Below are 15,201 nucleotides of genomic sequence, written 5' to 3' on the forward strand. Positions count from 1 at the left end.
AGGTCCTCTCTCCTTCATTCCCTCCTTCCTTTCTGGCTTGGTTCCCCAGAGCCCTGGAGTCTGAACAGATCCAATTTTCCAAGTGGCTTCTTCAGGTTCCTGAGGGGGGCAGTGAGGGAATGAGCTGTATATGAAGCCTCAGGCAGGAGTCACTGGCAGCTACCGGCAGCGGGAATGGTGACATACTGGCTGCTGTGACAATGGGGGCTCCCCAGGCCAGAGCCTGTTTGAAGGGCTTGACATCGAGGACCCTGGTGCGGGAGCCCAAGAGCCCCAAAGAGGCAAGGAGTCAGCCCCAACAGCGCAGTATGGCAGGTGGGTCTTCGGGGATCTTGTCCTGAAGGAAGGCAAGAAGGCCAGGGTGGGGTTCAGGAGGGTGACCCTTGGGTACAGAGGTGGGAGGGCCTTGACTCTGACAGGAATCCCCATGCCCATTCCCTGGCTTCCTGGCATCTTCCCTATTTGGGGGGTTTAGTCTGTTAATGTAGCTAAAGGCTTCCCTATCTTTTTGGATTATGATCGTATGGAGTTAACCAACTCCTTGAACTTGGCTCTATGAGCCAAGCAATCTGTGGTTAAAAATGGAAGTGGTCTCGCTCCAGGAAGGTGTGCATTAGCCCATCGTGCCGGAGGTGGGAGCACTGGCAGCCGACATACTCCTGGGAGAGGGGACATGGCCAGCCTCAGAGACAAAAGTCACCTGTTTCCTGATGTTTATTAACAACCCGGACATCAGAGCTGAAGGATCTTTGGAGACCTAAACATCTAAATTAAGCCCTCCCTGTACAAATGGAAAAACCGAGGCGCAGAAAGAAAGGTGAACTCCATCCCACAAATCAGGAGCAGAGCTGCAGTTAGCGCTGGCTCCTGCCCTGCCCGCTCCCTTCCCCCGCCCTCCCCGCCCCACGGCTGACCCTGCTACAGGCCTCAGCCTTCTGTGAGTCCCTGCAGGCCATCAGATGCAGAATTCCCAGACACTGAGAGTGGCCAGCAGGACAGTGGGGCCAGGGGAGCCTGCTGCTGCTTGCGGGACCTAGGGAAGGCCCTTCTTATTCCTCCTTTTGGTGCCTCGGTTTCCCCACCTGCACACAGAGGAGTTGGTTTAGGCGTTTAGATCTCCCAGGGTACTTCAGTTTTGACATTCGAGGTATTCAATAAAAAGAGGTGAGTTTGCCTTTGCCTGGGCCATGGGAAGCCAAACCCTATTTCAGCTCAGCCCTAACTTCCGGTGAGACCTCAGGCAGTCACTGTCCCACTCAGTCAGTTTGCCTCTACTCAGGGCCTCGGGGAATACAGGCAGAGCAGCGGGTCACAAGTGCTTCGGAAAGTACAAATTGAGGGGCGAGGTGGCTGTCATTAGTATCAGCCACATACGCTGACATTCCCACCCGGAAATGATTAGCTCTCTGTGAGCCCAGAACAAGCCCAGCTCCTCCCAGGGGCTCGTCCTGAGGGGCGGGCTGCTAGGAGCCCACGTGGAGCATCATGGCAGAAGAGGAGGGAGGGTGCAGAGGGCTCCTCAGAGGCTGGCGGAAGAGCAGCCGTCCCCCCAAGTCACCGAGCTCTGAGCTGGGAGAACCCTGGTATCAGACCTGGAGGAACCACAGTTGGCCAGCTCTGCAAACTGGCTTCCTTACAGCCGAGGGGCCGAGGCTCTGAGTGGGGCAGAGGCAGGACTGGGGCTGGAACCCAGACTCCCACCTCCCGACCAGGTCTTTTTACAGGCAGTGCACCTGCCTCCCCCCAGAGATCCGCAGAGAGCGATGGTGTGGTAACTGTGCCGATTAGAAAGTGCCTGCTTACTCCCTTTAGTAAGTGCTGCTTCCTCACCTACTGACACAGTGAGTGTCCCCACAGTGCTCTCCACAGTGCAGTCTTCACACAGCACTCCGGTGGCTGGGCTCATCTCCATTTTACAGGTGAGGACGCTGAGGCTCAGAGAAGTTAAGCGTCTTGCCCAAGGTTGGGGGCTAGTGCAGCCGTGGGCAAACTACAGCCCACGGGCCAGATCCGGCCCGTTTGAAATGAATAAAACTATTGAAAAAAAAAGACCGTACCCTTTTCTGTAATGATGTTTACTTTGAATTTATATTAGTTCACACAAACACTCCATCCATGCTTTTGTTCCGGCCCTCCGGTCCAGTTTAAGAACCCATGGTGGCCCTCGAGTCAAAACGTTTGCCCACCCCTGGGCTAGTGAGTGATAAAAGTAGGATGGATTCGTCTGTGTGATTCCAGGGCCCTTCTTATTCCTCTGCTCTGAACGTAATTTCTAAGAAGCTACTCCGCACAGGCCATCACTGCTGGCATCGGGAGGGTTTACTCTTACTCTCTCGCTCTACACTTCCCAGGGTCAGCTAGTTCCAGCGGGGCCTCCCCTGGGAAGCCCTCCCTAAGCCTCCTCAGGAGGCCCTCAGAGCCTCCCCACTGGCCCTGCCTACTGCCCGCAATGTGGGCAGCTCTGTCCCTGGCTGGGACCCGCCTCCCTACCAGCCTGGCAGCTTCTGAAGGGTGAGGAGGGGTCTCATGCCTTCCTGGGGCACCCAGGTGGAAGGCTACTGGCTGCATGAGCATTGTCGGGGGACTTGGCTGAGTCCCGTGGGTGGGGAAGGGCAATGCTAGGGATGCAGGCAGAGGCCAGGCAGGGTTGCCCGGCTGCAGGACGGCATCGAGGTCCTGGCACAGTAGGACGGAGTGGGGAGTGCTCCAGTCCAGAGGCCCTCCCCTCAGTTCCCCTGCGTTTCCTCACCTGCACAGTAAGGATAGAAAGTCCTCTGACTTCACAGGGCTGTGTGGGGACCAAGAGGGAACTGTGCACCTGCATGGTAATCCCTCTAGCCACAGACATGCGACGGGGGAGCTACCTGACCCAGGCCCTGCTTACACCGGGGGACCCATGGGTTCCAGCAGGGTCAGGAAGGGTGCTGGGAACGGTGCTGGGCTTGAGGGTAAGAGGCAGGGAGGTTCCGAGGCACCAGGAGAACTTGGCCCACCTTGGAGGGCGAGTGCAGGGAGAAACAATAGCAATAGATGGACAGAGGTAGGGCTTATGGGACACCTAAGTTCCAGGGACTGAGAGAGTAAGTGCCTCACATCATGTTCACAGCTCCATGAAGTAGCTTTCATTATCCACATTTTACCGAAGAGGAAAATGGGGCTGGAAAACTTCAGAGACTGGTGTAGGGCCACGAGGATGGGAAGCAGTGAGCGAGCCTGGCCAGCTCCAGCTCCAGAGCCCACACGCTGAGCCACCAAGCGCCAGCCCAGGACCAGGCGTGGGCATCATGGGCCTCCCAACATCACGGGTCCAAATCCCTTGTTTTACTAATGAGGAGGCTCTGTTTCTGGGCAGGGGGAGGGGCGTGTGGGGAGCTGTCTTCAAATCATGTCGAAAGTGCTGGCAGAAGATGCTAGAAACCTTGTCGTTCTCCTCTCTCCCAGGACCGCAGGGGGGCTTGTACCCTGAAGTTTGGCACTGGAGACTGCTGCACGGGAAGACTTGCCGGGGTCTGCAGGAGTCCCCTTTCATCCGTCCGAGGAGAGCCCCTTCCCTGCCGCTTTTCTCTGTGGCTCTTTGGGGTGCCCTTCTGTGGGCTTGCTCCCACCCCAGTCAGGCCTGGGGGGTGGGGACGTTTACCCTGGGGGTGCTGGGTCCCTGGGACTGTGACCCCATCTTTGCCCAGGCTCTCCCCAGAGTGGCCGCCCAGCTGGCTGTGGACCGAGCCAACCAGGACTCCTCACTGATGCTGGGCTCGCGGCTGGCTTCCGTGGTCCTGCCCACGGGTTGTGACACGCCTCGCGCCCTGGCCACGTTTCTGGTCCACAAGAACACCGTAGCTGCTTTCGTGGGTCCTGTCAACCCTGGTTACTGCCCAGCGGCAGCCCTGCTGGCCCAAGGCTGGGGCAAGACCCTCTTCTCCTGGGCATGCGAGGCCCCTTTGGGAGGAGGTGAGCTGGTGCCCACGTTGCCTTCGGCCGCCCATGTGCTGCTGTCTGTCATGAAACACTTCGGCTGGGCTCGTGTGGCCATCGTGTCCTCCCACCAGGACATCTGGGTGGCTACAGCCCGGCAGGTGGCCGTGACCCTCAAGACACACGGGTTACCTGTGGTGCTGGTGGCTTCCCTGGGACCCGGGGAGCAGGGGGCCACAGAGGTACTGGAGCAGCTGCGCAGTGTGGACGGCCTGAAGGGTAAGTGCACGTGCTGCCTCCCTCCTGTGGGCGGCCTGGACTCCATGTGGCTGCTGATGGGGAGTTCCCTCCTCATCAGACGCTGGGCTGAGCACTTGACCCCGCGTTAACCTCCCAGGAGCCCTGTGAGCTAGTCCTGCTGAGGCCTGCACTTTGCAGCTCAGAGAAGGGAAGTAACATGCCCAAGTCACACAGCTGGCAAGTTCAGCGGAGTTTGAGTTCTGATTCAAACATCAGCTGTGGAGTGGGAGCCAAGGGCTATCTTAGTCCTTGCCTGGTACAGAGAAGGAGAGGAGAGCGTAGGAAGGGAGCCCCAGAGAGGGAGTTAGAGCCAGTCTTTGTTTCTTGGAATTAGACTCAGAACTTTCACGGATTCATTGATGGATTGCTTGATCGCTTCCTGAATTTATCAAGCCCCTGCTGTGCTGGGTGCTGGGTTGCATGGGTGCTGAACAGACAGGTGCTTATGCCAGAGAGGTCAAGGTCATCCCAAGAAGCAGAGGCCGGGAGCATCAGAGGGGGCACGGGGCTGGGCCCCGGAGGACCAGAGGAGGCTTCCTGGAGGAGGTGACACTTGACCTGTCTTTAAGGAAGTGGTTACCCAGGGAGATGCATGGCAGAGCGGGTATAGGGAGAGGTGTTGCCTGGAAGACAGAAGGGATCCTAGAGTTCGTCTAGACTGGGGTTTTCACACTGTGGGCCGTTTGGGGCCATAAACTAACTTAGTGAATCAGACCAGCATTACAACAATAAGAAAGAGAATGAAACCGAAAGGGATAGAGAAGAACGAAGCAGAATGGAAATACAAGTAGTGAATGTGGGGGTGCATTGCAGATAGCAGGATGAAGTCTCGCTCTTGGGAACCTCCTTTCAGTTTTGTGAGTGCGCTCACGTTTCATATACTCATTTGAGAGCACACAAAGGAAAAATGTATTTCTTACCATTGGGCACAGTTTGAAAACCACTGAGACCAACCACCAAGTTCTAGATCCGGGGGCACTGAGGCCAGTTCCAGGGAGCAGGGGCGGGCTGGCAGCCCCCGAGCTCGCGTGGCTGGGTGGTGACTTGGAGCAGAGTGGAGCAAGGGACCTGGCCCAGGTGTTCCCGCTGCCCCTCGGGGTGGGGCCTCGCTTCTCTGAGCCTGGTTTTCCAGCAAGTGAAAGGAGAAGGAGGAAACCCACCTCCCAAGGAGCAGATGTATGTAACCGAGTGCTGTGTGAACATTCAACCAGGAGTCACTGAGCAAGGCTCTGGGGATGGGGGAGGAACTGGCTGGGTCCCAGCAGTGAGGCTGGAGTCTGGCAGGAGACAGATGTGTATTTAGACAACAGAGGAGCCCAGAGGCTGGGGGAGCTGATCTACTTGGGGGTGGGCAGGGCTTCACAGAGGAGGTGACATTAGGGCAGACTCCCTCTCCGACACTAGCAGGAGACTGCGTTCCAGCCACTGTGCTGACTTGCAGGAGCCAGGATGCAGAATGGTTAGGGGGCACATTTTCTGGACTCAGCCAGGATCCCACACTTAACTCATTTCCTACCAGCTGTGTGACCTCAGACAAGTCACTAAACCTCTCTGTGCTATAATTTCCTCATCAATGATATGAACCTAATAAAAGTCCTTACTTCATGGGTTGTGAAGAAGAGATAAAGGGCTAATAGCCCTGCGCAGCACACAGAGAGCACTGCTTACAATCAATGTAGGCTTTTACCCATTAGCCTCCCCAGTTTTGTGCATTAGCTCCCTCGTGTGGCCAACTATAGAACAGCTCCAACTCCGAGCAAGAGAGAGGGGGTTTGGTGAGAAGTGGAACAGAAGCCAGACAGAGGAAAAGGGACAGAGGAAGCCCTGGTTCTGTGTCCCTTCAGTCCTGGTGGGTCTCTCTCCGAGGACCTTTCTTACTATTCTGAGGCCAAGACGGGGTGGCTCCCGCCCACGTCCACATAGCATGGCCACCCAGGCTCAGCAGAGGCTGGGCTCCAGGCTCTGACTTCCACATGACCAGGGTCCTCAGGCCCCAGCAAGACCATCGACCTTCCTTGGCGGTCCCATATTCCTGGATTTTTTGGAGAAAGGGCTTGCAACAGGAACCTGGGGCCACTCCTTAACCTCTCTGGGCCTTGGTTTCCTCATCTGAAAGTAGAGATAATGATAAACATACTTCTTAGTACTGTTGTAATATCAAATGACTAAATGTTTGCAAAAGTACTTCAGGCTAACAAGAGCAAGCTGTCAGTATACACTAGCAATTTTCAGAGACAGCAGGGCACAGGGAGGGTGGGAAGTGGGTCATGATGATTGGGTGTGCTGGCTGGAAGGGAGCTATTCTCGGGTGAGATTGGGTGGTCCTGGATGTTATGGCTACAGAGGGAGCAGATAGAGGGCATATTTCTCCTTTCCCCAGACTGATGGGGAGGGAGGGCGCTTGGCAGTGGCAGCAGAGGGTGGAGGAGGACCTAAGAGCTCTGGGCCACTGACTTCTGGGCTCCAGGGAAGGCTGCAAAAGTGAGCCTGCCACGTCTGCCTCCAGTCGTGGTGCTGTGCATGCACTCGGCGCTCCTGGGAGGCTCTGAGCAGATGGCCCTTCTGAGACAAGCGTGGGCCCGGGGCCTGGCAGATGGGAGGCTGGTCTTCCTGCCCTACGACACCATGCTCTTCGCCTTGCCCTACCGGAACCGCTCCTACCCAGCCCTGGGCCGTGGTGGGCCCCTTCGGGAGGTGTATGATGCCGTGCTCAGCGTCACCCTGGAGTCTGGCCCCGTGGACAAGGTCATCAAAGCTGCCGGGGCCAGTGAAGAGGGAGTCGCCCACCTGGAGCCAGAGCAGGTAGGTCAGTGCAGACCCTCACACGGTTCAGAGCATGGGGTCAGGGGCAGGTGTGCAAGCGCTCCGCCCCCATGCAGGCCTTCCTGGCCTTGGCCAGCTGCCCACCTGGCCTGTCAGTCCCACCTCCCCCGTGGGCACAGGACCTGTTCCTTATTTGACAAAGGGTCTTTGTCTGGTCCCTGGAACACTCTCTTTCATAGTGTGTGTGTGTGTGTGTGTGTGTGTGTGTGTGTGTGTGTGTGTGTTCTTTCTCATATTATTCACTCTTTGGGCCTGCTGGGTCACTTCACTTGAATCTCCTTTGCTTCTCTTTTTTAAAACTCTGACTCAGTTCCTCTATTTGTAATTTCTGGCCCAGCCTCTTTCTCTTGCAGACATTCTTCCTCTCCTTGCTCTGTATCCCTCTAGCAAGTTGTGCAGATTAGAAGGAGAGCGTGTTGGCAGTGTGGGAGAGTGGGAAAGTTTTCTGGAGTCACCACGGTGAATCTGAGGAGTACTGGGTGGGGGTTGTGGCTGTGGCTCTGCTTGGGCTCATAGGACTCAGGTGGCTGTGCTTCTTGATATAACAAGACAATGGTTCCTAGAGGTGGTGACAGAGATTCAGATGCTGATGAAGGGTCATCAAGCCAGTGATTCATCTGACAAATGTGACGTGAGTCTTTCTCATGTGCCACTGTGCCAGGTGGCGGGGACACAATGATGGACAAGACAGAGCTGGCTTTCAAGGAGCTTCCACTCTGTTGGTGTGAGATAGACAATAACCGAGCAACCTGATGACAAAATTTTACAGCGATAATGTTGCCAATAAGATAAAACAGGGTAAAGTGACAGAGAGTGGCTGGGGTGGAGAGTGGGCAACAAGAGATAGGATGGGCAGGGAAGCCCGCTGAGGAGGTGGCACTTGAGATGAGTGCTGAGTGATAAGGAGGCAGCCAGGTAAAGCTCTGGATGAGGAGCAGCCAGGTAAGGGAAAACAGCAAGTGCAAAGGCCCTGGGGCAGCATGCGCTTCAAAGCCAGAGGAGCAGGTAGAAGGAGTGGCTGGACTGTCTTGAGTGATGGGGAGAGGGATCCGAGATGAGCTTGGGCCTCATCATGAGGGTCATTCTGGGCCGGGGTTGGGAGCCTGAACTTAACGTAAGAGAAACCGTCAGTGGGCTTAAGTAAGAAATTATTTGATTTGTCTTTTTAAAAACCACTTTGGTTGCTTTATGGGAAATGGCCGGAAGAGAGCTCAATGAAACAAGGAGGCCCTTGGGAAGCTCCTGTGTGGTCCAGGTGAGCGGCGAGGGTAACACAGACCCAGGTGGGAGGAGTACAGTTGGTGAGCAGGCAGTTGAGTTTGGAATAAATTCTGAAATAAAGCCAAAAAGATGTGCTGATGAACTGGAAGTGAGAAAGAGAGGAGTCGGGAATCAAGCTGAGGTTTGAGACACTAGGCAAGTGGCAGTTCCATTTCCTGAAATGAGGGAGGGAGGACGGGCTTGGTGTGGTAGAACCAGGCAGGCCCTTGCAGGACCGGGAGTTCTGTTTGGGGCATATTAGGTAGATCTGAGGTGCCTGTGAGACGTCAGGGTTGGTGGTGTTGGTGGACATGATGGTGGCAGTCATGGGGATTGTGAGGCTGCTGAGTGGGGACTGAGGCGATGGTGGGATCAAAGAGAGGAATATGGTGGGGGGTTGATGGTTAGGGATGATCATCCTGGCGATTGCTGCTGGCAGGAGGGCTGGGACTCAGACATTTCTGGGGATGAGGGACCTTCTCTTCCACAGGTGTCCCCGCTCTTTGGGACCATCTATGATGCTGTGGTCCTGCTGGCCCATGCCCTGAACCGCTCCAGGATCCATGGGACAGGTCTCTCTGGGGCCCACCTGGGGGCCCACACAGGGGCTCTGGATGTGGCTGGCTTTAGCCAGAGGATCCGGACAGACGAGAAGGGCAGGAGGCTGGCTCAGTACGTCATTTTGGACACAGATGGTCAGGAAAGCCAGTTGGTCCCCACCCACGTCCTGGACACAGACACGTGGCAGGTGCAGCCCCTGGGCAGGGCCATCCACTTTCCAGGAGGGGCCCCTCCGGCACGTGACTCCAGCTGTTGGTTTGACCCCAGTGCACTCTGCACCAGAGGTAATTCATCTACCCATCGATCCATCCATCCATCCATCGACCCACCCATCCATCCACCCACCCATCCATCCACCCACCCATCCACCTATCCATCCATCCATCCATCCATCCATCCATCCATCCATCCACCCACCCACCCATCCACCTATCCATCCATCCATCCATCCATCCATCCATCCATCCATCCACCCACCCACCCACCCATCCATCCACCCACCCATCCACCCATCCATCCATCCATCCATCCATCCATCCATCCATCCATCCATCCATCCATCCACCCATCCACCTATCCATCCATCCATCCATCCATCCATCCACCCACCCATCCACCTATCCATCCATCCATCCATCCACCCACCCATCCACCCATCCATCCACCCATCCATCCATCCATCCACCCATCCACCTATCGATCCATCCATCCATCCATCCATCCATCCATCCATCCGCCCATCCATCCATCCATCCATCCATCCATCCATCCATCCATCCGCCCATCCATCCATCCATCCATCCATCCATCCATCCATCCATCCACCCACCCATCCATCCACCCACCCATCCATCCACCCACCCATCCACCTATCCATCCATCCATCCATCCATCCATCCATCCATCCATCCATCCACCCACCCATCCACCAATCCATCCACCCACCCACCCATCCACCTAGCCATCCATCCATCCATCCATCCATCCATCCATCCATCCACCCACCCACCCACCCATCCATCCACCCACCCATCCACCCATCCATCCATCCATCCATCCATCCATCCATCCATCCATCCATCCACCCATCCACCTATCCATCCATCCATCTATCCATCCATCCATCCATCCATCCACCCACCCATCCACCCATCCATCCACCCATCCATCCATCCATCCATCCACCCATCCACCTATCCATCCACCCACCCATCCATCCACCCACCCATCCATCCACCCACCCATCCATCCACCCACCCATCCACCTATCCATCCATCCATCCATCCATCCATCCACCCACCCATCCACCCATCCATCCACCCATCCACCCATCCACCTATCCATCCATCCATCCATCCATCCATCCATCCACCCACCCACCCACCCATCCACCTATCCATCCATCCATCCATCCATCCATCCACCCACCCACCCATCCATCCACCCACCCATCCACCAATCCATCCATCCATCCATCCATCCATCCATCCATCCATCCACCCATCCACCTATCCATCCATCCATCCATCCATCCATCCATCCACCCATCCACCTATCCATTCATCCATCCATCCATCCATCCATCCATCCATCCATCCATCCATCCACCCATCCATTCATCCATCCATCCACCCATCCATCCATCCATCACTCATTAAGCCTCTCCATGTGGACAGTCAGGTCAGTCCTGTGAGGTGCAGGAACAGTTACGAAGAAGAGACTTGGCGCTCTGTAGAGAAGATCGAACCAACAGTTGTGAAGTGCAGGGAAGGTTAGCAAGGCCCCCCTCTGCTGAGCAGGGCTAAAACACTCACAGAGCACATGGTCCCAGGCAGCCGCTTTTCATCCAACTCCTGACATCAAGGCTGGAGATTCGGATTCAGTGTGAGGAGGACTCTTCTGACAGTCAACATGAATGACAATATTCTGACTGCCAGAACAAATAGTGAGCGCCCGTTGTGAAGGGCATGTAAGAAGAAGTAGGATAACAACGGACAGGGAGACACAGTTTTAACCCAGCATCTGCTGTGTCCAGGCCCTGTGTTAGCAGCCAGGGACCCTGAGATGACTAAGACACAGGCCCTGCTGTCCAGCTACTCTCGGTCCAGTGAAAAGAGACCTGACATCCGGCAGACAAGAGGCCATAGTGTGATCAGGACCATGATGGGGTCTGAGCAGGGTGCTCCTGGCCAAGGCAGGGAGCCTGAGGCGAGAACCCAGACAGCAATACTGGAATCAGTCTCTGTGTGTGATGATCTGGCCACAGATAGGAACTTCCTAATTGGGGGCCATCCTGAACTTCATCCCTGGGAGCGGTGGGCAGAGGTTTGTGTCCCCGTTCCCCAGAGGGGACCAAGAAGCAGTGCAGGAGCTGCGAGAGGGGCGGTACTCCTTGTGCGGTTGTTACCGTTAGGACTCACATCTGCCCTCTCCTCCCCTCCAGGTTCGCAGCCCCCGGGCAGCTTCCTCGCTCTGGCCCTGGCCTGTGTCCTGGTGCTAGCGGGCGGGGCCCTCACTTGCCTCATCAGGTGAGACTGTGTGCCTGAGCCTGGCACTGCCCCTCTGTGCCCCTGGCCCCTCCGGGCCTCTCTCCTGTGGGCAGAGCCCTGGCTTTCCCATCGTCTATTCCCAGGACCTCAGGACGGTCCTGCCTCCTGTCCGTCCTAGAGCCCCTGCCAGACTCTGTGAAGGCCGGGGTGCTCCTGAGGAGGCCCGCGGGAGACTTGGGGAAGAAGCCTGGGCCTCACACAAGACGCCGTCCTCCCCGAGTTTCAGCCAAGCACCTGTGCAGTGGGCTTGGCCAGGACAACCTTCAGCTTTGGAAGCAGTTCTTTCTGGGTCTCGGGACACCTGTGCCCTGAGGCTCAGCCACACCCAGGAAGGGGCAGCCCTCCTCGCCCAGGCCCCCCCCCAGGCTCTGGCTGCCCCTGAGGCCGAGACTAGCAGGCACATCAGGCTGGGAGTCCAGCTCTGAGCCGGGCTGAGGGCCTCTGAGGCGGGCACTGCCTGGTGGGTCCTCTCAGCCCAGCTGGGACTGCCGGGGAGGCAGGAAAGGAAACGGAGAGAGGATAGGTGAGGGCTCTGGGTCAGAGACAGGGCAAAGGGGCCGGACGGAGGCAGGAGTGACGCTTGTGCCAGCCCCTCTGCCCTGCAATCTCTCTCCCCTCCAGACTGGGCGTCCGGCAGCTGCAGCTGGTGCGGGGATCTCACGGGATCCTGCTGACAGCCCAGGAGCTGGCCTTCATCCATCCACCATTGAGCAGTCAGGTGGGTGGGCCAGGCGCTGGGCTGGGTGCGCACAAAGGGGACTGAGGCCCCGGCTAAGCTTTTGACCGTGTCTGCCCCCTCCAGAGGCTGCATACGGACAGGGATAGTGCGAGTGAATCAAGAAGTGTGGCAGATGGTGGGAGCCTGAGGTCGGTGGCCCAGGGGTCAGCCAGGAGCTCCCAGGAGCCTACCAACGTGGCCCTGTACCAGGTGGGATCCTCTGCCACCCCCACGCCCAGACCTGGGGAGCTGTGGTCGGGTTAGGAGAAGCCTCTCAGGTCCCTATGCCCCACCCTAATCACTGAATGGGAAACTGAGGCCTGAAGAAGGGCAGTGACTTTCCTGGGTCCCCTAGCAAGTGGGCGGCAGGGCTAGGACTGGGAAGCAGGACTCCCAGCTCCCGTCTGGCATGGCTGGCGCTCCGACCAGCCACGTGGGCAACAGCTAGTTCCTGGGCACTGTCAGCAGTGGGTCCACCCCAGGGCTCTCTCAGCACCAGGGCCAGCCCAGGCCGCACGCCTGCCTGCTCCGGTGACAGCCAGTGAGATCCTGGTCCCTGAGACCCTGACTTATGGGGGCAGCACCAGCCCAGGACAGCCACTCCTTCTCCCAGCTGGCAGGGAGGCTGGGAGGTCAGAGGTGAGACTGGGAGGTTCTGAGGTCGCTGAGGACACTTGGATTTCTCAGGTGCTGTGTCCTCAAAGGCAGCAGCTCACTGAGGCTCCGCTTCCCTCTCCCTGGCTCACGCTCCACGAGCGGCTAATGGTTTCTGCAGGAAGGAACATGTGGCTCTTGCTCCTTTTCTACCTTCTCCTTGGGGAATTCCACCCCTTTTTCTTTTCTGCTGAAAGGAGGCTTTAAAGATGCACAAAGCACTTTTGTTTGCTTCTCCAAGTTGGCCCCCAGTGAGGTTGAGGAGGCAGGAAGGCCTCGCTGAGAGGGAGAGAGGGCTGAGGGAACAGCTCTGGGCGGAGGCCTCTGCCTCTGCCCCTGCCCTGGAGTCCCTGGGTCACAGAGCCCCTCACTTCCAGGGTTTGGGGTGTCTGAGGCCCTGCAGAGTAAAACTGACCTTGGGGCCAGGTGCTAACGCCTTGATATCCACCATCTCGTCAGCCTTGCATCAGAATTGAAACGTGAAGCTCAGAGATCTGCAGTCACCTGCCCAAGGTCACAGGGCTTGAAAGTGGTGGAGTTAGGACGGGAACTTGAGTCTGTGAGCCAAGCCGGGCCCCCGGCTCTTCCCCAGGGCCGCAGCCAAAGCCCAACTTTTGTGTCCCCTGGCCTCAGAGCACACAGAAAGAACATATTTATGGGGGAAAGCTCAGGCTGAGAGAGGCTGAGGGTCCGCCCGAGGTCACACAGCTGGGAACTAGCAGCAGCTGAACTCGTGTTCCTCCTTGAGCAGGGGGAGTGGGTGCGGCTGAAGTCGTTTGAAGCTGGCACGGCCCCGGAGCTGCGGCCCAGCTGCCTCTGCCTCCTGAGAAAGGTAGGGCTGCAGAGGGCCTGGAGGGGGCCTGGGGACGGGGTGCCGTCAGGAGACCCTGTTGGTCTGGATTGGTCTCTACTCAATGTGGAAGCTTCTCACCTCAGAAAGGAAGTCCTCCTATTAGCACGATCGCCACCACATTGCCAACACGTCCATCGCAGTTATACACCCTCGCCGTCACCATCACTCACCAGCATCCCAAAGCCATGTCACCACCTTCATGTGATCATCGCCATGACCACCAGGGCCACGTTCCCATCAGTATCACCACCTGTGTGCATTCAGCACCATCAAAGGGCCTCATCCTGTACCTGCCATCCCTCCACCCACCCGCCTGTTTATTCACTATTTATTGGCACCAACTCTGCCAAGCTGTGTTCTGGGTTTGGAGGATACAGCCATGGAGAAGAGACAGGATCCCTTCCAGTCACTTATCATCATTAATCATATAAGTCCTTTCACCCCTGAAATTGTCACCACCCTGAGAGGCTGGAGGATGGAGGATGAGCCCAGGATCTGAGTCAGGAAGAGCCCAGGTGGAATCCTGCCTTCACGGGACACTTAGCTTTCTTGTAGAATGGAGCTAATAAAACCACCCCAGGGGAACTCCGAGGATGGGAGAGAATATATGAAAAAACCTAGCAATGTCCTGCCAAGTGGTGCAGCTTCGATAAATTGTGAATTTTATTATTATTCCCAACATCTGAAATTAGGTTTGTAGAGACTAAGTGACTGGAGGTTAGGCATTTCAGTGGGCATCTTGTAGCCAATGTGCAAGATGTCTCCTGGAAGAAAAGGCTTGATGGTGGTCAAATGAGTTTGGAAATTGCCTGGGTGAGCGATAGGCCTTCTTGGGATTTCTAACATGCTGTTCTTGCTATCTATGCCTGTGTAACAATTTACCCCCAAGTATACTGACTTAAAGCAGCAACTAAAATACTCCCCCAACTTATTTTATAATATCTTACAATTTTGTGGGTAGGAAATTTGGGCAGGGCTCGGCTAAACAATTTTTCTAGGGCCTCTCCATGTGGTCTCTCTAGCATGGTGACTCTGGGTAGAGGGACTTCTTGTGGCCATTCAGGGCTCCAACAGACAGGAAATAGAAGCTGTTAGTCTTCTGAGACCCAGACACGAAACTCCCCAGACCACTTCTACCATGTCCTATTGGTCCCAGTGTCACAGAGCCCGCCCAGACTCAAGGGGAGGGCACAGAGGCCCCACCTCTTGATGGCAGAGATGTCAAAGGATCTGAGGCCATTCTTACCTCCCCACATCTATAATAATGAAAGCATAATATGCTAATTAGACCGACAGCCGAATGACCTTCTGGACGTCCTTCCAGACAGCCTTCTGGACAAAGCCAGGGCTGCAAGGGCCGAGCCCCTTGCACGAATTTTGTTAATCTCTAAGGGGGAGAGTGTTCAGCTCCCCCTCTCTTAGTTAACCCTGAACTGTGTTTGTGAGGAGGGACTTCCTAGGCAAGGGTCCCACCTTTTTTGCTTGAGCAAATGCTAGCCTCGCAGGTTGGGTTCAAGCTCTCTGGCCTGTTGGGCAGCCACCAGGGAGGCTGCTTTCTGCTTGGTCCTGG

General features: G+C 56.4%; 1 protein-coding gene across 1 annotated transcript in view; it reads left to right on the forward strand.

Moving 5' to 3' along the window:
• The first annotated feature begins 200 nt into the window (after nucleotides 1–200).
• The window catches only part of LOC132241662 (guanylate cyclase D-like), a 35,378-nt gene continuing 20,377 nt past the window's right edge, over nucleotides 201–15,201 (forward strand). The window contains exons 1-8 of the mRNA XM_059710607.1: nucleotides 201–315; nucleotides 3,442–4,191; nucleotides 6,719–7,014; nucleotides 8,786–9,140; nucleotides 11,301–11,385; nucleotides 12,028–12,124; nucleotides 12,209–12,334; nucleotides 13,530–13,610. Coding sequence (XP_059566590.1) covers nucleotides 201–315; nucleotides 3,442–4,191; nucleotides 6,719–7,014; nucleotides 8,786–9,140; nucleotides 11,301–11,385; nucleotides 12,028–12,124; nucleotides 12,209–12,334; nucleotides 13,530–13,610 — 1,905 coding nt within the window. The remainder of the gene's footprint in view (nucleotides 316–3,441; nucleotides 4,192–6,718; nucleotides 7,015–8,785; nucleotides 9,141–11,300; nucleotides 11,386–12,027; nucleotides 12,125–12,208; nucleotides 12,335–13,529; nucleotides 13,611–15,201) is intronic.

This window comes from Myotis daubentonii, chromosome 9, assembly GCF_963259705.1.
Source record: "Myotis daubentonii chromosome 9, mMyoDau2.1, whole genome shotgun sequence".
NCBI lineage: Eukaryota > Metazoa > Chordata > Mammalia > Chiroptera > Vespertilionidae > Myotis > Myotis daubentonii.